Below are 22428 nucleotides of genomic sequence, written 5' to 3' on the forward strand. Positions count from 1 at the left end.
AATGCATATCTGTAGCCCTAGTCATGTGAGATCCATAGTTCAGTGCCTAATAAATGTCTTTTTTCAAGATAAAACTGCACATTTTAGAGTGGCCTTTTATTGTAACCAGCCCAAGGCACACCTGTGCAATAATCATGCTGTTTAATCAGCATCTTGATATGCCACACCTGTCAGGTGGATGGATTATCTTGGCAAAGGAGAAGTGCTCACTAACACGGATTTAAACAAATTTGTGAACATAATTTGAGAGAAATAAGCCTTTTGTGTGCATAGAAAAACTCTTAGATCTTTTATTTCAACTCATGAAAAATAGGAGCAAAACCAAAAGTGTTGCGTTTATATTTTTGTTCAGTATAAATGAAGGCAAATATGATGGTATGAAAACTGTTTGTCTGGGTGGATTGCATCATTTTTATGCAGTGGCAGATAGGAACCTCAAGTGACCTTTTTATGAAATCCCATAATGGCAGAAGACACTCTGCCCTAATCGCACCAACATGCCTGTGCCAGTCCTCTGAACATGTAAAAGGCTCCGAAAAATGCGGAGTCACTTGGGTGTAGTTGAGTGTGGGGATGTAGGCTGTGCTGAACTTTGGACAGTCTGCAGGTTTTCATTCCACCCAAATGCTACAGCAGCTGATTTCACAGGCTGGTTCCTCTGTAGTTGAAGGTGTGCTAATCAGTGAAATCTTGTTTGGTTAGAATGAAGCCCTGCAGACTTTCAGCTCTCTACAAATATTATTACCAATGTTGTGCAACAAGAGGTGTGACAACAAGCTGTTGCCCCCCGTCTGTAAACAACCCAGAGAGACTGTGGTCTGTGGTCTGTGGTCTGTACTAGATTAATGGTCTTAAATTCAAACTAATATGCAAATATCTGTTTACTTTTTTTTGTAGCTGTCAGTTTAGGGTTGTTTGCACCAACATGCTTTTGCTCCCCCTCTGTAAACAGCTCAGACTGTGGTCTGTACTAGATTAATGATCTTAAATTCAAACTAATATGCAAATATCTGTTTACTTTTCTTTGTAGCTGTCAGTTTAGGGTTGTTTGGGATTGAAGACTGGTCAAACACTGATACATGGGTGTCTAGAGTTGGTGATGCAGAAAGGTTTGACATTCAAAATCAGGAAATTCAAGATGTGAAACACGTAAAATTCAAGAATGTTATTTAACATTTATTAATGCCATGCTTACATCTATGAATATCCATTAAACCCCAGCCCCCACCTAGCCTAATGCTAGCTAGCTAATACTTAACATGGATATCAAGATTTTAACCTTATTTGTCAATATCAGCACACGACCTTATTAACCCCAGTCAGCGCCTTAATTTTGTAACCTCAAATAACACATACACTTATGAAAGATTGCATTGTGTTTTTTTTTTTGCACTTAACCTTTATTTACCTTTGCAATCATATGGAAGTGAACATACAAACATGGTTCATAAATCACATAACAAATGTAAGCATCGCATCGACCTATCTTATTCAGGTTCTATTCATAGAGGCATCACAGACATAGGCACCCAATTAACCTCATTCTAACCAATATGCAATCACCCATATGTTTAACCATACACTTCTTCATATGCCCGTTGGGAAACTCTGGATCTTAAAGAAGAGAGGGTCAGGAGAGATCTCAAATAGTTTGTCACTGTACCATCACTATACATGCACTTTTACACAATCACAGTCACATCTGTACACATGGCTCCAATTACATGTAGACGGCACCAGTCGAACTTCTCCCCTCCACTAAGAATACGGAGAAGTTGTGTCCTTAATCAGTCTCGATAGCTGTTGTATTACCGGTGTCCACTTAATGTTGAAAACATCAGTCCTTAGTTGGAGTTTAGCTGTTATGCTTTCCATCAAATATACACTTTTTAACCTTTCCCTCCATTGTTGGACAGTTGGTGGCTTTACATTTCTCCATAACACTGTAATCATCTTCTTTGCGATCAGCAGCAACACCCCAAGTAAATATGTCTGATTTTTGGTATCAATATCCTCTGGAGTCTCTCCCAATATAAAGAATGCTGGCTCTAGAGGTAGGTCTACACCCATGATTTGCTTGATCTCTGCCTGGATGTCTCTCCAATATTGATACAATTTGGGACAATCCCCAAAAATATGGGTATGGTCGCCAATCTTCTCAATATTCTCTCCAGCATAATTCTGAGGTGTTACTGTATCTCGCCAACACGAGGAGTCTTAAATACTCTCATTCTAGTTTTCCATTCAAACTCCCTCCAGGTAGGACTGCTTGTTAGCTTGTGACCATCAAGGCATGTCTTTTCCCAGATTTCATTGGTGATACAAATATTCATTTCTAATTCCCATTTCTGTTTCGTGTCCATAGTGTTTCCTGTTATGTTATCTTGAAGCCATCTATATAAGTGGGATATCAGGTTCTTTTTTATCATTCCCTCCATAGTCAACATGAAAATCTTTTCTAAATTAGATGGTAGTTTACATATCTGCTCCCAATCTGCATGTGTCTGTAGTGTCACACTTGAAGAAATCTAAAAAAACATCCTTCCCTGACAGACCAAATTCTTTCTGGAGATGTTCATATGATTTCAAGGAATGCGTTGTGTTCTAGCAGAGATCAGGATCTGTTTGTGTGTGTGTGTGTGTGTGTGTGTGTGTAGTCCAAAACAGGCTCTATGCAATAATGATGGCACAAAAACAAATTTCTTCTGTGCAATATGATACCATAATTCAAATAGGATTGCTGGAGGGAATCATCCTCTGCCAGAAACAACATGGGATCTGGGCAATCCTATTGGCTCAAAGGTACAAAATACCTGGTATGCAGTTATGCAGATATGTATAAATACATGCCCCAGTCCAGTTAAACTGCACTTCTAGACTCCAGTGCAACAGTCCTATCTTTGCAGGTAAATACTGTATTTTCACATCGTTCTTCTATCAACTGGTAAGTGAGCAATTTTGCCTCAAAGCTAAATTAACAGATTTAAAATGTACCATATTTTTTTTATTTGGACTTCAAATTAACCATGTTTTGAAACTGAGAGTTAAATTCAGGGTTTTGTGGTGATAAACCTGTTGCTCTTTCCCTGATTTCAGGCACCTCCGCCATTATCCTCCAACATGTCAACCACTTGTATTGAGATGATAATCTCCTTCTATGAGGACGATGGTGTGGGGAGCCCATCCAACCCAGAGAAATTTAAAGGCCAAGACTATGAGCAGCTCAAGGAGTCTCTTCTCAGTGAAGAGAAGAACTTTGAGGATGAAAGTTTCCCTGCAAATCTTGATTCTCTTGGCAAACTGGAGGGCATGACTCCTGAGCAGTTGAAAGAGGTGGAGTGGCTTCGACCACAGGTATGTACTGTGACATTCAGTTCAATTTAACCATGCAGGGCAGTTTTCAAATTGACTCAGTGTTGGTGAAAAACTCATGAAATGATACATAAGGTTATCCAAATGTCTCTCACCTTATAGGACCTTAACGACAATCCCTCCTTTGTTGTTGGTGGGACTTCAAGGTTTGACTTCAAACAAGGAGCCGTTGGTATGCAAACTTTACACTTAATCTTTCCTAATGGACTAGATCCTATCCTCATCATTTGGTAATACAGTATGTGCTTCACTGTAATCTCATAGCCCAGATAAGAAATTTCCCTCAGATGTTTTTCCAGTGTCAATATTAGAAGATTACCTTCACTCTTACAAAACAATTAAGCTATTTAATATCCTCTGCTACTGCCTCCAGGCAATTGCTGGTTGCTGTCAGCTATTGGAGCGCTGACTTTTCAGGAAACATTAATGGCACAAGTGGTGCCTCCGGACCAAAGCTTCAAGAATGACTACACTGGGATATTTCACTTCAGGGTTAAGTAATCTTTGCTTGACATACTGCAAAAAAACCAAAAAAAAACCTCCCCAATAAACACAACATAACGCAAGGAATCATAAGTGTATGCATGTATATTCATTACAATGTCTCTTCTCCCTCTGGAAGTTCTGGAGATTTGGAAAATGGGTGGATGTTGTCATCGATGACTTGCTACCAACACGCTATGGGGAACTACTGTCGGTTTCCTCCAGATCTGGGAATGAGTTCTGGGCTCCCCTGCTGGAGAAAGCCTATGCCAAGTATGTGATAATTTATGCACCTTTTACTGTCTCCTTGTAGAATGGAACATTCATTCATTTGCATGTATTCTATCACTCTTTCACTGAAATTCTGATTGGTCTAAATGACTAAATCTTAAAACCTAGAACGCACTGAGAAAGTCTCTATCTCATAGAGATCAGTTGTCCCTCAGCTTGCCCCAAGGCCTATCTGTCTACTAAGTTTCATGGAAATCAGTTCATAGGTTTTAGAGATATCCTGCTGACAGACAAACTAACAAGAGCAACAACATAACCTACTTGGCAGAGGAAATTGAAAAGGTTCTCAGTGATTCACAAATACCAATGGCAACTTTCTTGACAGCAGTGCAAAATAAGCACCACTAAATTCAAAGGTACCTATTTGTCCATCGTTTGCTGCAGGGTGTGTGGCTCCTACGGAGACATGGTCGCTGGCTTCTCATCTGATGCCTTCAAGGACTTCAGCGGAGGTGTGCACATGAGCTACAAACTCACCAAAAAGCCCAGTGACCTGTGGGATGTCATGAACAGAGCCACCCAGTGCAAAACTATGATGGCATGTGGGACCTATGGAGGGGTAAACACTTGGTTGTGCATACCAGCATATAGAGTTGTATTTCCTTAGGGCAGGAGCTGGGATTTAAAAGAATCACTCGGCTTATAAATGGTGAAATGTACTGTATGTGTTTCAGGAGAAAGAAGAAGCAACTGACAAGGTCGGTCTGGTGGGTGGTCATGCCTACGCTGTGACAGGAGTCAAACAGGTTTATGTGAGTGTCTTTGTGCGTCTTTTCATGTTTACCTGTGGTTGACGGTGTGGTGTCTGAGCTACAGTTTGTTGAGTTGACTACTCAATTATGCAGACAGAATTATTACAAACCTTGAGGCTGCATGGAATTGGGAATGTACCGCTGTATGTTTATTGTTTACAGATACAGATCCCCATTAGCTGTACACAAGGGTGTCAGCTATTCTTCCCACTAAAACACAATATATATCCAAAACATATGCACAAAGTTTAAAACCAGGATACAATAAAATCAAAAATTAGGACCACTTTGTCATGGGCCACAGCATGAAAGACAAGTAGAAATACTAATAAGTCACATTTGTACAGTAAACAATGACTCTTACATATCAAAAGGCTAAGGACAAGCTCAAACAAACAAAAGTGTGAGTGAAATACATTTGCATGGATACAGCAGTATAAAACAAGTAAAATTAAAATTCATCATTTGACCTTAACTCATAATCAAATGTCTTCTAACAAGTATATTATATAATGAAGTTTCCTGTTATGTGTATATTTTCATTATTGCCTTCAGTTTTTCATTTTCTTACACTTTGTTCCTCTATAAATATGTTTTGATGCTGGACAGGTGTACAACCTTTTTAGGACTTGGTTCCATGACTTTTTATGTACTATGGCTCCATCTGGTGGCAGTTTCTTATGCATTGTACATCTGTACTCTTAATCACCCAGTGGTTATGTGACCTGACTCCACCTATAGTGCTTCCTGTGCTAGACTAGGCTGCAATGCGCTGGTGCAATGATTTTAATCTATTCTTGCCATGTGAAATAAAGGCATTTTAATGAATATTTACAAAGACTCTCCTCTACACTAAAGACCCAATGTGGCGCTCCTTACCTTCTATTTTTATTGCTATTGTTCCAATACATCTTACCCTAACCAGAGTTCATATCCCACCCCACCATCCTAATGGTCTTTTTTTACCAGTGTCCTCCTCTTTACTTCTGTAACCATGTTTTTGTGTCTTATATGAATCTTTATTGTGAAGCACTTTATAAAGTTTGTTTTTAGAAAAGTACTAGAAATAAAATGAGGGTTATTATTGTGTAACCAAAGCCATTATTGATGTTTATTTTACAGGTAGAGAGTGAGGACACAATGGTGAATCTGGTAAGAATCTGGAACCCGTGGGGTGAGAAGGAGTGGAATGGAGACTGGAGTGACAAGTAAGGAACAGTGAAGCCTTTACACAATGAATGTCACCACAAGCTATTTTCTGTATGTAGTTGACAGTACAGGCTACAGCCCCATAGGCAACTGTCCCTGTAAAGTATTGTGTTGTGTGAATAAACATGGAGTGGATTTTGAAAGTTATTCTGTGTTACAGGTCAGCGTTGTGGAATACTGTTAGCTCTGAGGACCGCGTCGAGTGTCACAAAAAGCGCGATGATGGAGAATTCTGGTATGCCATCCAAAACCACCACAGATCCTGTACAGACCCATGGCGCGTGTGTTCAATTCTGTGCACTGAAGCACTGCGACACAGTTAAATTACCTAATTCCACTAACGTTACTTAAAAACCACAAGATGTCGTCACCTACCGTTAAAGTCTGTAGGGCAGCGAAGACGAGTTACTGTCTGCAAATCCTCGTTAGTGACTGTGGAATGTTAAATTTCACTTTTGTTTTCACACCGGGAGACTGTGGATTGAGTTGAATGCTGCTGCTCTGCTGTCTGTACATCTCCAAATGACAGACATGACATGATGTGACATCAGGCGCATTAGAGAATTTATATTCACTGACCCAACTTTTGATTTTGTGCCTCTGTATGGGAAACACTGCATCTCACAGTCAAAAACGCTCTCTAGAGGCCATCGACGAAGCGCATCGTCTCACTAAGAGTTACCTGACTGTCTGACCTGAATTTGCCTTGTGATGCCCTCGGCTGCGCCGTGGGAAAAAAGCAATACATGAAAAACTGAAACTCTCTCTCTAAATAAAATATGTTGTCGTGTTATTACATCATTAATTACCACACCTTCTTAATCGGCATTTCTATACATATCACTTTGTAGAGGGTTGTTTCTTTTTTCAACTTATTGCATATTTATTCAAAGGCTTTTCGTTGATTCCTATCCGTCTCTCTATCAGGATGAAGATGGAGGATTACTGTGTCTATTTTGAAAACATGGACATCTGCTGTGAGAACCCCAACTTCCTGGATGATGATGCTGCCTGCCAGTGGAAATGTTCACTGAAAGAAGGACGCTGGGAGGAAGGAGAGTCTGCTGGGGGCTGCGACAGCTGGTCAGGTGAGGCTTCAGTGTTCATACTCTTACAAGGCCAAAATATGAGAAAGCTTCAAGAATTGAGGTTGTTTAGAAAAATAAACAGGTGACAATTACATAACCACTGCTACCATTTCCCCCATCCTTTTCCCCAGATGTCTTCTGGACAAATCCCCAGTTCCGCGTCAGAGTGAAGGCAGTGGAGGGGGAGAGCAAAGGAGACAGGAACGTCTTACTGTCTCTGATGCAGAAGCCTGACGAGGAACATCGCAGCAAAGTCAAACATCACAGCATAGGGTTCACCATCTATCAGGTTAGTAGAGTGCTCACATTTGCTCATCCATTCATGATCTGTGAACAATAAAAGATCTATGCAAGTTTGCATTTGTGTATTGCAAATGATCTAATATCATATTCCTCCTCCTTCCCTCTAAACAGGTGCCATCAGAGGTAACCAACATTTTTTTCCACATTCATATTTTACTAACGAAACAAGCAAGGAATTTCAATATTGCAAAATGATTACAAGCTGCCACATAAAGTAAAGGAAATGTCCCATTTTTGTTCCTTGCAGGCACCAAAAGGACATCTTCCAGCTTCGCTCTTCCAGGATACTTCAGCTCTGAAAATCAGTGAGTTCAGTGAGGCGAGGGAGATCATTGAGTTCCACAGTCTGCAGCCAGGAGAGTACCTGGTCATTCCCTGCACATACAACCCCAACAAGACGGCAGACTTCATCCTCACCGTCTACTCCAAGGCAGAGACTGAGATGGAGTGAAGACACCAGAAAAATACAATCGAAACCTCTTCAATTGTTTATCAGTCTTTCAGAATTGAAAATGGTTATTGTTTAATGGGATAATCTATATTTTCTTCTTTTCTTTTGGAATTGAATTGGAACGACAGGAAACAGATTTGAATTCCATGAAATTCCATAAAATTCCATTTCTAAGAGAGGTTGTCTTGACTCAAAGGATTATATGGTACTCTGTGGCTTATGAAACCCATATAAGCCATAGAGAACCATGTAATCCTTCAAGTGAAGGTAAAACATGCACATCGCCAAAATTAGTTAGGAGGGTTGCATTATCCAGTAGAGCTCTTCCTTCAAATCAATCAGCTATATTGGATCATGCTGATGCAATGATGCAACGATGTCGCAAAGCCACAAAAACAGACTCTCTTATTTTATTGACTTTCTATTCTGATGACAGCTGTTACAGTAGATGGCAAGCTACTAATAAAATACATTACTATTCACTCATTCATGTGTGGTGTTTTGGTTTATCTGTGTCACTGCCACTATACTGGAGTATGGATGCAAGACATATAGGCCTACCTGCCTCGGCACACAAGAAAGTCTAATCAATCTATTCTACTTCATTGTCCCACCTGCGACGTCCCACAGCTGCAGCCGGACAATCTCTGAACACCTTCAAGGCGAAGTCCGCTCCGATAGTGGCTCGGTAGTTGGTGGAGTAGGTCTGGTGGACGTAGCACCCATCAGGGGTATGAGCTTATCATCGGGGGCAATGTGATTAGACCCATCATACAGAGGATGAAGTCCACTGAGAAATACTGGGAGCTCATCTCCTCCAGTACAAATGACCCCAACTGTGAGCAGTTTCTCCAACTACACAGCTGCATTTCCCATTGGTCAGGCCCTGAGCAGCCCAGTTAGATTGTGACTGTGAGACTGAGGCAGGCTGTTACTCTCCTTCCTCGCCAGGAGCATGTGGTGTGGGGGAAGCTGCCAAGCACCGCTCATGTGTCACCAGGGTAGGGTGACCACATTTTCAAACCCCCAAACTGGGACCCTTAAGTGTACCGCACGTTCATGCACGCGCACATGTATGCGCTTATGCACGCACCATAGGCGTTTTCATCAGGATGGGGGACAATTATTTCAGCGCTTAGCACACCTAGTGACTGCACCTTTCAACACCATGGACAGCGCCTCAGCAAACAAAAAATGATGTTTTGTCTCCAAAAATCCAAAACCAAAACATAGTTTATTTGAAAACTGTATAATAACACTAGTAAACACAAAACACAAGGATTGCACTGGTGTAATATAACATATTTATTGATTGTCAGATACCTTTCAAAACTGCCAGTTTCAGATCACTGTCACCGGCGTTTGCCCCGCTGAAGTAGGTCGAAACGGTACTACTACTAGCTTGTAGCCACCGCTTATGTTTGGCCGTCTTAATATGATCTTTTATGTCGGCATTTCCACCGTGAGCGACTGGAAATGTACAGTGTGTACAGAACGCAGCTCTTTCACAAAGAAAAGAGTAAGCCGTCTGGAGGTCTTTAGAAAAGACGGACTTTCTCTTCTGTATGACAGCTAACCGTTAGCGTACTGACAGATTCTGTCAGACAGAGCCACAAGCGTCATAGGCTAGCAACAGCCTTGACAACGACACATTGATTGATTGACACACATACAGACAAATCAGTGTTGAATTCAGACGCGTGGTGCATTGTTTATGTTTTTTGATTGGGTTAGGTAATAATGAGCGGGACAGAACATGATAAACGTCTATGTAAGCGCTGAAAACAAGTATAATACTATTATTATTATTTTAATTGTGGTGAAAACCGGGACAATTTGGTAGTGAGTGTTGAAAACCAGGACATTTTAGTGTTTTACAGAAATTTGTCGGGACTCGGGACACCCATCTTGAAACCGGGACAATCCTGGACAAACCGGGACGTCTGGTCACTGTACACCAGGGAGTACTGTCATTGTTGAGCCAACATCAGCCCGCTCAGCACCTAAAAACATCCTTCTGGGGCGAGTCGTGACTCCCATGTGGGAAGGTTCTTAACCGCACACAGACTCCTGTGACGCTGCACCGCAATGCCAAGCTGGCTGATATGTCTCTCTGTGTCTTGCTCTTGAGGACCTGCCAATCACCCAGGGGCTGTGCAGACCTCAAGATGACGTTGCTTCAACCCCACTTCTCCGCAAACTGTGTCTGATCCCATACAGCAGCTGATTGGGAGACATCAACATTGAGGGCTGCACCGACTTTCGCTGGCTCAATGCCAAGACCATAAAGGATGCTCACCCGCTGCCCCATCAAGCTGACTGTCTTGCCGGTTTGGGAGGGAATGCCCTCTTCAGTACCATGGATCTGACATCGGGGTTCTATAACATCCCCCTCCATGAGTCTGACAGGCGGTACACAACCTTCACAACACCCTTGGGCCGGTATGAGTACAACAGGCTCCCCAAGGCCCTCGCCTGAGGGCCAACAACCTGAAGCTAGTGCAGAAGAAGTGCTACTTTCTCCACAAGTCTGTGAGGTTCCTGGGCCATGTTGTGAACAGTAGCAGTGTCTCAGTCGACCAGGAGAAAGTGGGAGTCATCGCAAGCTTCAAGAAGGAGGACCTTATGAACGCCGACAGTTGCACTCCATCTCAGCGGAAGGTCAGATCTTTCCTTGGAATGGTTCTATACTACCAGCACTTTATTCCTTCATGATCCTCCATCGCTAAGCCCCTCTTTTCCCTGACAGCAGGCCAGAAACGGAAGGTTAAGAGTGCTGGTGGCCGTAAGAGAGCTGGAACATTCCGTGAGCTGACACCAATGGGCTGGACTCCTGCCTGTGATAAAGCTTTTGAGGATCTCAAGGGTGCTCTCCTCAACAGTGTAGTGCTGGGCCACCTGGACTTTGACAGGCCTTTCATCCTTTCCACTGATGCCTCCCTTGATGGTCTGGGTGCAGTCTTATCCCAAGTCCCTGCTGGTGAAGAGAAGGTTAGGCCCACAGCTTTCGCGAGCAAATCTCTCAGTCGCTGCCAGTCTAACTACCCTTCCAATAGACTGGAGTTCCTGGCTCTGAAATGGTCTGTGTGTGACAAGTTCAGTCATTGGCTTAAGGGTCATAAGTTCACTGTCTGGACTGATAACATACAGTACATTTTGACCAAACCAAAGCTAGACGCCTGCGAACAGCATCTTGAAGCTTGCTTCATACTCCTTTGAGATCAAGCATGTCCTGGGCAAATTGAATGTGCCCTCAGTAGGGCACAAAACCCAGGTAAATCACCTGAGTTGCTTTGCCCTTTTCCTCCACTGGTGACTGTCTCAAATCAGCTGAACATTGGACTTTTTCCAGACACTGATCTGAATATTGAGGACCACTATATGTGTGAAAGTGAAGCAAACTGTTCTATATATATATATATATATATATATATATATATATCTGCTATAGTGTACAAACATAATTGCTGAGGTTGTGCAACAAGAGGTGTGGCCTTTTAATGCAATCTTTCTTGGCACAAAACACACTGGCATAATTGCACCAACATGCTTTTGCTCCCCCTCTGTAAACAGCTCAGACTGTGGTCTGCACTAGATTAATAGTCTTAAATTCAAACTAATATAAATTCAAACTAATATGCACTTTTCTTTGTAGCTGTCAGTTTAGGGTTGTTTGGGATTGAAGACTAGTCAAACTCTGATACAAGGGTCAAGATCAAAGTAATCCAGCACACACCAGGATTGTTCAAATGAATGAATGTTGTATTGTTCCTGCTCTAGCTGCACCCTGGATGAGTAGCACGACTGTGCACAGGGCACCCATAGATTCTCTGATAAAAGGGTGTCTAGAGTTGGTGATGCAGAAAGGTTTAACTTTCTGCATCAGGAAATCAGGAAATTCAAGGTGTTCAACACATGCAATTCAAGAATGTTATTTAACATTTATTAATGCCATGCTTAAATCTATGAATAGTCATTGAATCCCAGACTCCACCTAGTCTAATGCTAGCTAGCTAATACTTAACATGGATATCAAGACTTTAACCTTATTTGTCAGTATCAGTGCACAACCTTGTTAACCCCAGTCAACGCCTTCATTTTGTAACCTCAAATAACACATATGAAACACTTATGAAAGAATGCTTTGTGTTCTATCAGAGGCCAGGATCTGTTTGTGTGTGTGTGTGTGTGTGTGTGTGTGTGTGTGTGTGTGTGTGTGTGTGTGTGTGTATGTGTATGTGTGTAGTCCAAATCAGGAAACAGGCCCTATGCAATGATGATGACACATATCCCATATGTGCAATATGATATCATAATTCAAATAGGATTGCTGGAGGGAATCATCCTCTGCCAAAAGCAACAAGGTATCTGGGCGGTCCTATTATGTCATGATTGGCATCAAATTACAAAATGCCTGGTATGCAGTACGTATAAATACATTGTTCCAGTCCAGTTAAACTGCACTTCTAGACTACAGTGCAACAGTCAGCAGACCCATCTTTACAGGTAAATACTGTATTTTCACATCACTCTTCTATCAGCTGGTAAGTGAGCAATTTTACCTCAAAGCTAAATTAAATTACTGAACTAGACAACTTTAATTTTCAGATTTAAAATGCATCATATTTTTAACCTGGTCACCAAATTAACCATGTTTTGAAACTGAGAGTTAAATTCAGGGTTTTGTGGTGATAAACCTGTTGCTCTTTCCCTGATTTCAGGCACCTCCACCATTATCCTCCAACATGTCATCCACTTGTATTAAGATGGTAAACTCCCTCTATGAGGACGGTGGTGCGGGGAGCCCATCCAACCCAGAGAAATTTAAAGGCCAAGACTATGAGCAGCTCAAGGAGTCTCTTCTCAGCGAAGGGGAGAACTTTGAGGATGAAACTTTCCCTGCAAACCTTGATTCTCTTGGCAAACTGGAGGAGATGACTCCTGAGCAGTTGAAAGAGGTGGAGTGGCTTCGACCACAGGTATGTACTGTGACATTCAGTTCAATTTAACCATGCAGGGCAGTTTTCAAATTGACTCAGTGTTGGTGAAAAACTCATGAAATGATACATAAGGTTATCCAAATGTCTCTCACCTTATAGGACCTTAACGCCGATCCCTCCTTTGTTGTTGGTGGGACTTCAAGGTTTGACTTCAAACAAGGAGACATTGGTATGCAAACTTTACACTTAATCTTTCCAAACAGACTAGATCCTATCCTCATCATTTGGTAATACAGTATGTGCTTCACTGTAATCTCATAGCCCAGATATGAAATTTCCCTTAGATGTTTTTCCAGTGTCAATATTAGAAGATTACCTTCACTCTTACAAAACAATTAAGCTATTTAATATCCTCTGCTACTGCCTCCAGGCAATTGCTGGTTGCTGTCAGCTATTGGAGCGCTGACTTTTCAGGAAACATTAATGGCACAAGTGGTGCCTCCGGACCAAAGCTTCAAGAATGACTACACTGGGATATTTCACTTCAGGGTTAAGTAATCTTTGTTTGACATACTGTAAAAAAAACACAAAAAAACCCTCCCCAATAAACACAACATAACGCAAGGAATCATAAGTGTACGCATGTATATTCATTACAATGTCTCTTCTCCCTCTGGAAGTTCTGGAGATTTGGAAAATGGGTGGATGTTGTCATCGATGACTTGCTGCCAACATGCAATGGGTAACTAGTGTCGGTTTCCTCCAGATCTGGGAATGAATTCTGGGCTCCCCTGCTGGAGAAAGCCTATGCCAAGTATGTGATAATTTATGCACCTTTTACTGTCTCCTTGTAGAATGGAACATTCATTCATTTGCATGTATTCTATCACTCTTTCACTGAAATTCTGATTGGTCTAAATGACTAAATCTTAAAACCTAGAACGCACTGAGAAAGTCTCTATCTCATAGAGATCAGTTGTCCCTCAGCTTGCCCCAAGGCCTATCTGTCTACTAAGTTTCATGGAAATCAGTTCATAAGTTTTTGAGATATCCTGCTGACAGACAAACTAACAAGAGCAACAACATAACCTACTTGGCAGAGGAAATTGAAAAGGTTCTCAGTGATTCACAAATACCAATGGCAACTTTCTTGACAGCAGTGCAAAATAAGCACCACTAAATTCAAAGGTACCTATTTGTCCATCGTTTGCTGCAGGGTGTGTGGCTCCTACGGAGACATGATCGCTGGCTTCTCGACCGAAGCCTTCAAGAACTTCAGCGGAGGTGTGCACATGAACTATACACTCACTAAAAAGCCCAGTGACCTGTGGGATGTCATGAACAGAGCCACGCAGTGCAAAACTATGATGGGATGTGGGACCTATGGAGGGGTAAACACTTGGTTGTGCATACAAGCATATAGAGTTGTGTTTCCTTAGGGCAGTAGCTGGGATTTAAAAGAATCACGCGGCTTGTAAATGGTGAAATGTACTGTATGTGTTTCAGGAGAAAGGAGAAGCAGCTGACACGGTCGGTCTGGTTGGTGGTCATGCCTATGCTGTGACAGGAGTCAAACAGGTTTGTGTGTGTGTTTGTGTACCTTTCTGTCTGGGTCTTTTCATGGTTACCTGTGGTTGAAGGTGTCTCTGAGCTACAGTTTGTTGAGCTGTACAACATCAGGAAGATCAGACCCAACCTGTCTGAGCATGCAGCACAACTCCTAGTACAGGCGCTTATAATATCACGCCTTGACTACTGCAACTTCTTACTGGCAGGGCTCCCGGCATGTACGCTCAAACCTCTGCAGATGATCCAGAACGCGGCAGCGCGTCTGGTCTTCAACCAGCCCAAAAGAGCACGTCACTCCGCTGTTCATATCCCTCCACTGGCTCCCAGTTGCTTCCCGCATCAAGTTCAAGTCCTTGATGCTCACCTACAAAGCAGCAACCAAAACGGCTCCTACCTACCTGAACTCCCTCATTCAGGTCTACGCTCCCTCCCGCCCACTACGCTCTGCCAAGGAGCGGCGCCTGATGCTGCCACCACAACAAGGCCCTGAGTCTCTAGCCAGACTCTTCTCTTCTGTGGTTCCTCGGTGGTGGAACGAGTTACCGAACTCCATTCGATCTGCAGAGTCCCTCTCAATCTTTAAGAAAAGGCTAAAGACCCAACTCTTTAGTGAACACCTTCTCACCTGATGGACTGTGTAACCAAAAAAAAAACCCCCCAAAAACTCTTAATCTGCCTCTATGCACTCTATGCACTCTATGCACTCTATACATTGCCTCTATGCAGTGCCTCCTTGCACTGCCTCGTAGCACCTATGTCCTGTTGGACCAGAACTTAGCTTTATGGCACTTACTCTCATTGTTCTCTCCTGACTAGAACCTTGCTTGTGTTGTATTAAAATCTTATGTGTACGTCACTTTGGATAAAAGCGTCTGCCAAATGGGAAATTGTAAATTGTAGAGACGGATCCCCATTAGCTGTACACAAGGGTGTCAGCTATTCTTCCCACTAAAACACAATATATATCCAAAACATATGCACAAAGTTTAAAACCAGGATGCAATAAGTCAAAAATTAGGACCACTTTGTCATGGGCCACAGCATGAAAGACAAGTAGAAATACTAATAAGTCACATTTGTACAGTTAACAATGACTCTTACATATCAAAAGGCTAAGGACAAGCTCAAACAAACAAAAGTGTGAGTGAAATACATTTGCATGGATACAGCAGTATAAAACAAGTAAAATTAAAATTCATCATTTGACCTTAACTCATAATCAAATGTCTTCTAACAAGTATATTATATAATGAAGTTTCCTGTTATGTGTATATTTTCATTATTGCCTTCAGTTTTTCATTTTCTTACACTTTGTTCCTCTATAAATATGTTTTGATGCTGGACAGGTGTACAACCTTTTTAGGACTTGGTTCCATTACTTTTTATGTACTATGGTTCCATCTGGTGGCAGTTTCTTATGCATTGTACATCTGTACTCTTAATCACCCAGTGGTTATGTGACCTGACTCCACCTATAGTGCTTCCTGTGCTAGACTAGGCTGCAATGCGCTGGTGCAATGATTTTAATCTATTCTTGCCATGTGAAATAAAGGCATTTTAATGAATACAAAGACTCTCCATGCATTGGCCTATTCTGACTCAGCTGTTACCTACATCCAAAGAGCTCCTATGTTTTCTACACTAAAGACCCAATGTGGCGCTCCTTACCTTCTATTTTTATTGCTATTGTTCCAATACATCTTACCCTAACCAGAGTTCATATCCCACCCCCCATCCTAATGGTCTTTTTTACCAATGTCCTCCTCTTTACTTCTGTAACCATGTTTTTGTGTCTTATATCAATCTTTATTGTGAAGCACTTTATAAAGTTTGTTTTTAGAAAAGTACTAGAAATAAAATGAGGGTTATTATTGTGTAACCAAAGCCATTATTGATGTTTATTCTACAGGTAGAGAGTGAGGGCACAATGGTGAATCTGGTAAGAATCTGGAACCCGTGGGGTGAGAAGGAGTGGAATGGAGACTGGAGTGACAAGTAAGGAACAGTGAAGCCTTTACACAATGAATGTCACCACAAGCTATTTTCTGTATGTAGTTGACAGTACAGGCTACAGCCCCATAGGCAACTGTCCCTGTAAAGTATTGTGTTGTGTGAATAAACATGGAGTGGATTTTGAAAGTTATTCTGTGTTACAGGTCAGCGTTGTGGAATACTGTTAGCTCTGAGGACCGTGTCGAGTGTCGCAAAAAGCGCGATGATGGAGAATTCTGGTATGCCATCCAAAACCACCACAGATCCTGTACAGACCCATGGCGCGTGTGTTCAATTCTGTGCACTGAAGCACTGCGACACGGTTAAATTACCTAATTCCACTAACGTTACTTAAAAACCACAAGATGTCGTCACCTACCGTTAAAGTCTGTAGGGCAGCGAAGACGAGTTACTGTCTGCAAATCCCCGTTAGTGACTGTGGAATGTTAAATTTCACTTTTGTTTTCACACTGGGAGACTGTGGATTGAGTTGAATGCTGCTGCTCTGCTGTCTGTACATCTCCATATGACAGACATGACATGATGTGACATCAGGCGCATTAGAGAATTTATATTCACTGACCCAACTTTTGATTTTGTGCCTCTGTATGGGAAACACTGCATCTCACAGTCAAAAACGCTCTCTAGAGGCCATCGACGAAGCGCATCGTCTCACTAAGAGTTACCTGACTGACTGACCTGAATTTGCCTTGTGATGCCCTCGGCTGCGCCGTGGGAAAAAAGCAATAAACGAAAAACTGAAACTCTCTCTCTAAATAAAACATGTTGTGTTATTACATCATTAATTACCACACCTTTTTAATCGGCATTTCTATACATATCACTTTGTAGAGGGTTGCTTCTTTTTTCAACTTACTGCATATTTATTCAAAGGCTTTTCGTTGATTCCTATCCGTCTCTCTATCAGGATGAAGATGGAGGATTACTGTGTCTATTTTGAATACATACACATCTGCTGTGAGAGCCCCAACTTCCTGGATGATGATGCTGCCTGCCAGTGGAAATGTTCACTGAAAGAAGGACGCTGGGAGGAAGGAGAGTCTGCTGGGGGCTCCGACAGCTATTCAGGTGAGGCTTCAGTATTCATACTCTTACAAGGCCAAAATATGAGAAAGCTTCAAGAATTGAAGTGGTTTAGAAAAATAAACAGGTGACAATTACATAACCACTGCTACCATTTCCCCCATCCTTTTCCCCAGATGTCTTCTGGACAAATCCCCAGTTCCGCGTCAGAGTGAAGGCAGTGGAGGGGGAGAGCAAAGGAGACAGGAACGTCTTACTGTCTCTGATGCCTGACGAGGAACATCGCAGCAAAGTCAAATATCACAGCATAGGGTTCACCATCTATCAGGTTAGTAGAGTGCTCACATTTGCTCATCCATTCATGATCTGTGAACAATAAAAGATCTATGCAAGTTTGCATTTGTGTATTGCAAATGATCTAATATCATATTCCTCCTCCTTCCCTCTAAACAGGTGCCATCAGAGGTAACCAACATTTTTTTCCACATTCATATTTTACTAACGAAACAAGCAAGGAATTTCAGTATTGCAAAATGATTACAAGCTGCCACATAAAGTAAAGGAAATGTCCCATTTTTGTACCAAAAGGGCATCTTCCAGCTTCGCTCTTCCAGGATACTTCAGCTCTGAAAGTCAGTGAGTTCAGTGAGGCGAGGGAGATCATTGAGTTCCACAGTCTGCAGCCAGGAGAGTACCTGGTCATTCCCTGCACATCTGACCCCAACAAGACGGCAAACTTCATCCTCACCGTCTACTCCAAGGCAGAGGCTGAGATGGAGTGAAGACACCAGAAAAATACATTCGAAACCTCTTCAATTGTTTATCAGTCTTTCAGAATTGAAAATGGTTATTGTTTAGTGGGATAATCTATATTTTCTTCTTGTGGAATTATGTGTACAGGGTTGGGGCCATTCATGAACTGAATTGAGAATTCATGGTAAATTCCAATTCAGTTCCTGGAATTGGAATTGGAATGTCACCCAGCTCTAAGGAAACAGAATTGGAATTGAATTGGAACGACAGAAAACATAATTTAAATTCCATTCAATTCCATGAAATTCCACTTCTAAGAGAGGTTCTTGACTTGCTACACATTAAAAATCAAACATTATGAACCAAATAAAATACAGTTAAGCAAATCAAATACATTCCATCATAATGTATGTATTACGATTAGGCTACATGTTATGCATCAAATATCAACTGAAAGGGCCCTTTAACATTTTATGATATTCAGTATTGATAATCTATAACACTGTGTAATCTCAGATATGTGATAAGAAAAAAACAAAAAACATGGAATTTCACAGAGTTTCATTGAATTCGATTCAACTTCCTGAAATTCCAATTCAATTCCAATTCTGTTTCCTTTAGGTTTTTTTCAAATTCCAATTCCTCAGTTGAATTTGAATTGATGAGTTCATTCATGAATTGATCACCAACCCTGGTGTTATGGTTGTACACCAAGATGAAATGGGGTTCTGTTTTGGTTGTGCAAGCTGGTATACTGTAGAGGGGAGCTGCACTTGTGTGCTGCACCTCAGGGGTTTTGAACGTAGCTCATGCTGTCTTGTTATTCAATTCTCTCCTTTCTTTTCTGTTCATTTTCACAGCACACAAAAAATTCTCAAGGTAGGCAACCAATTTGCTGGAAAATGTATGAAAAATGAAAATGAAAGCAAACTAGTACGTCTCATCTTGCCTGTCTCATGTGCTTGGGTGGTGTGTTGTGCTGCATGTGAACTGAAACACTTCAAAGGAATGTAAACAGGGAGACTGTTTGACAATGCATAAATTAATATTCTCAACAGGCAAGTTGGCGATGAACAACATCCTAATAATCCAATATTTTTCAACCCTTTGCATCATGACACCTAAAGACAAATAAATACCTACTTGGTGAACGCTTTCTCCACGAATGTAAAGTGAAAGTGACATCAGTTGATATTTTCTTCTTTTTTATTATCATTATTTCAAAGCCTTTATCACTGGTATTAGAAATATGTTTCTTTTACAACCTGCCATCATCTTCAGCAGCACCAACCAGCCCACCCCACAAACCCCACCCAGCGCCAGCGGGGGAGGGAAAAGCACCAGCCTGCTAGTTCACTTTCACTGACTAGGTTTTCCATGCAGACTTAATGGCAAACTTTCACACTACTACCCATAAAAAATATTTATTATTTCTTCAATTTGCTGGTCAGCGTGATTCCATGGCTTTTTTTTTTCCCATCAGTGACAGACAAAGCAAATAATTAACATCCTCTGTGCATTGGTAGTCTGCACAGAAACTAGTGAAGGATAAAAGAGATGACCTGTTTTGTATCTATTATGGCTTCTACTACTTTAAGTATAACCGATTTTAGCCTCACCAGTAAATATTGAATTGAGGTCAAAAGGAGGCCTATTATTACCATCTAAATACAGTGTGATTATGAGAAGAGGAAGCTGTAATTTCAAGCACTGCAATATAAAGCATGCTTAAAAAATGCATGCAATGAATGCTGATACAACATTTGGTATTTTCCTGGACTGATGTGCATTGATATATCTATTGATATATCTAATATCTTCCATACTGACTCTGCTTCAGGGAAAGATTTCCTTACATTATTTGCATATAGCTCTGTGTTGATATATGAGCTTCGTTGGGACATACATAATATTTAACAACCTGTTTTGTGTTTAAAGCTGGCATGTTCACATCTATGAAGAATTTGTCCCAAGGGCAACAGTGAATTTGGCAGAGGCAGACGAAAATCTATGCTGCATAATTGTAAAGCATCCACCGAGAGAATAATTGACGTGTGTCAGGACCTGCGGAGAGAGCAGACATTATCCCCTCTGCAGGTGTGCACATAACAGAGGCCCTTAAAAGCTTTCTGTCACAATGCTTCTTTGTTGTCTTACACCTAGCCGTGGCTGGCTGGACTGGTTCTGGCTAATAGTGTAATAGTGCAATAACAGAGTGTAACATGCAGTCTCGGTATGTATTTATTCTGCCAAAGACTCTGTTTCCCTTTGATATCAGTCAAAAATTCCAAATGGGCATCCAGTCATCACAAGACAGATCCAACAGCAGCACTGAAGGGTGCCAACATGTTTTATTTTTTCTTGCAGGCCAATCCTGCGCAGTAAGCTGAACAGGCTTCAGGAGAACGGGTCGGACAACAGCTTCATAATTAAAATTTGAAATTTGAGTCGCTGTCAAGGTTGTACAATCCAGGTGGAATTTCTTGGCATAACTGATAAAGATAAAGACAAGTAAATATTCTCTGATATTTAAATGCAATAACAAGCTTAGGATGGCTGGTGGTTTGGACTGTTGCCTCACAGGAAGAAGGACCTGTTTGATTCCTGACCCGAAGACAACTGGAATTGTACTGGTGAAAGTATTTGAAAATAAGCTTATTATTTATGGAGCCTGTATAGTCAGCATGAAACCTTGATAAAAGCTTTTTTTTTAATGTCATTTCATGTTCATGTCTTCATTCATTCTTTTACTGTATTTTCCTGGTTTCTATATTTCTTTTATCTTCATTATGTTTTTTTTTTGTTAGAATTCTTCTTTTTTTGGGTTAGGGTTCGCGGTTAGGTCTGTACCTCAGAGACCCTAAATCCTAGAGTGTTTAAGGTATATAAATATTCAGATGTGCTTGGCAATGGAAAAGTCGTGGTGTTTTCTCTAGCAATGAAAATAAACAGATAGGAATTGACTGCTCCATTATACCAAACCCTTCTGGAGAGAGCCTAAGTTATTGCTTAGTGAAAAAAACTTTTCACTCCCTTAAATGCTGTTGTGAGATTTCAAGCTTAACACCATATATTATTGCTAAAACCACAATTTATAGCTAAAATAAAAGCTACAAGTCCACCGATGGATAGCTTTTTATACTAACCATCGTGTCATGTATCATAATGCTACAAAGACAGCCGGACTTCAGATTAGAAATAGCTGCTAAAATAGGAATCACAAGCTTGTGTAGTAAAATTAGTGTAATAGTGTAAAATTACACATTCATTCATTCCTTTTTCTTTGTTGTTTTCAATTAGCACATCACATATAACTTCCATCTGGTTTAGATTGTTAATTTCAGGTGAACTGAATCTCAGATGCTAATCTCAGGTGAAATATCAAATCATTACTGTTTTAGGCATAATTATCGGCAATACTGTCGTGCATAGGAGGATATGAGGAGCCCCTCAACACCCCACCCCCCTCCCACAGACACACACACACACACACACACACACACACAAACATAGAGACACACACTCATTCACACACACACACACACACACACACACACACAGAAGTTCTTGAACTTGAATTTGCATATAAGGTTGCAGATTTTACTGACAGGACAGTGGAAATGCCGTGCTTGCAGATATTTCATGTGCGTGACAGTTCTCAGGAACAGACTTTGCTGGAGGCCATGTCTCTGTCTCCATAATCTCACAGCACCCACCGTGGGGTACAGAGCTGTAGGCAAGCACAACTTCTCATAAAATCCCCCTTATGCAAAATATAGGTAGAATAACAACCTACAACTTCTGTAAGTTTATGACAATGTGTTATGTATTTTCATTGATTAGATCTTAGTTAGGCTGGAAAATCTACCACAATATATTCTAAGATTAGTGAAATGCTCCATGTTTTAATTTGCCCATGGAATTTCTATACATTTCTTCAACTAATGTTCATCTTCTTTAACATTTCACTACCAAAGGCATCTCTCAAATAAATAATTTTCATTGTTGGTAAATCTTGCAATTTCGCTTTCAACCTTTAAAAAATTCTACAACATGGCTTTACTTTTGTTCTGCATTGCCCCTATGTGTATTTTCCTTGCCCATTTCATTTGTTTTTATGTTTGTTTGTTTAAAATTGCACCTAGTTTTTACTGCTGTATCTCTCAACCAGTTTTAAGTCA

At 41.1% G+C, this 22428-nt stretch overlaps 2 protein-coding genes across 3 annotated transcripts; both read left to right on the forward strand.

Moving 5' to 3' along the window:
* The first annotated feature begins 2731 nt into the window (after positions 1-2731).
* Positions 2732-18276, forward strand: LOC139920413 (calpain-2 catalytic subunit-like). The gene is made up of 13 exons (XM_078286725.1): positions 2732-2802; positions 12671-12928; positions 13049-13118; positions 13320-13438; positions 13570-13703; positions 14106-14280; positions 14396-14467; positions 16368-16453; positions 16615-16689; positions 17379-17539; positions 17671-17822; positions 17948-18004; positions 18109-18276. The coding sequence occupies exons 6-13, from the start codon at positions 14128-14130 to the stop codon at positions 18274-18276; spliced, it is 924 nt and encodes a 307-aa protein (XP_078142851.1). The 5' UTR covers positions 2732-2802; positions 12671-12928; positions 13049-13118; positions 13320-13438; positions 13570-13703; positions 14106-14127.
* LOC139920414 (calpain-1 catalytic subunit-like) lies at positions 2890-8435 on the forward strand. Of its 2 annotated transcripts, none has more exons than XM_078286761.1 (13): positions 2890-2944; positions 3097-3354; positions 3475-3544; positions 3746-3864; positions 3995-4128; positions 4531-4705; positions 4821-4898; positions 6021-6106; positions 6268-6342; positions 7035-7195; positions 7327-7484; positions 7610-7621; positions 7746-8435. In XM_078286761.1, the coding sequence occupies exons 2-13, from the start codon at positions 3121-3123 to the stop codon at positions 7947-7949; spliced, it is 1506 nt and encodes a 501-aa protein (XP_078142887.1). In that variant the 5' UTR covers positions 2890-2944; positions 3097-3120; the 3' UTR covers positions 7950-8435. The 2 variants fall into 2 exon arrangements, with proteins under 2 accessions (XP_078142887.1, XP_078142886.1); XM_078286760.1 differs by having other exon boundaries at positions 2893-2906.
* Positions 18277-22428: the final 4152 nt, after the last annotated feature.

This window comes from Centroberyx gerrardi, chromosome 11, assembly GCF_048128805.1.
Source record: "Centroberyx gerrardi isolate f3 chromosome 11, fCenGer3.hap1.cur.20231027, whole genome shotgun sequence".
NCBI lineage: Eukaryota > Metazoa > Chordata > Actinopteri > Beryciformes > Berycidae > Centroberyx > Centroberyx gerrardi.

Excerpts from the sequence above, each read along its gene's own strand:
- LOC139920414 (XM_078286761.1), top strand. The coding sequence starts at position 3,121 with ATGTCAACCACTTGTATTGAGATGATAATCTCCTTCTATGAGGACGAT. Across the intron at positions 4,706-4,820 it reads CATGTGGGACCTATGGAGGG|GAGAAAGAAGAAGCAACTGA; the intron begins GTAAACACTTGG and ends TATGTGTTTCAG. Across the intron at positions 7,196-7,326 it reads GGGCTGCGACAGCTGGTCAG|ATGTCTTCTGGACAAATCCC; the intron begins GTGAGGCTTCAG and ends CCTTTTCCCCAG.
- LOC139920413 (XM_078286725.1), top strand. The coding sequence starts at position 14,128 with ATGATCGCTGGCTTCTCGACCGAAGCCTTCAAGAACTTCAGCGGAGGT. Across the intron at positions 14,468-16,367 it reads CTGTGACAGGAGTCAAACAG|GTAGAGAGTGAGGGCACAAT; the intron begins GTTTGTGTGTGT and ends TTTATTCTACAG. Across the intron at positions 17,823-17,947 it reads TAGGGTTCACCATCTATCAG|GTGCCATCAGAGGTAACCAA; the intron begins GTTAGTAGAGTG and ends CCCTCTAAACAG.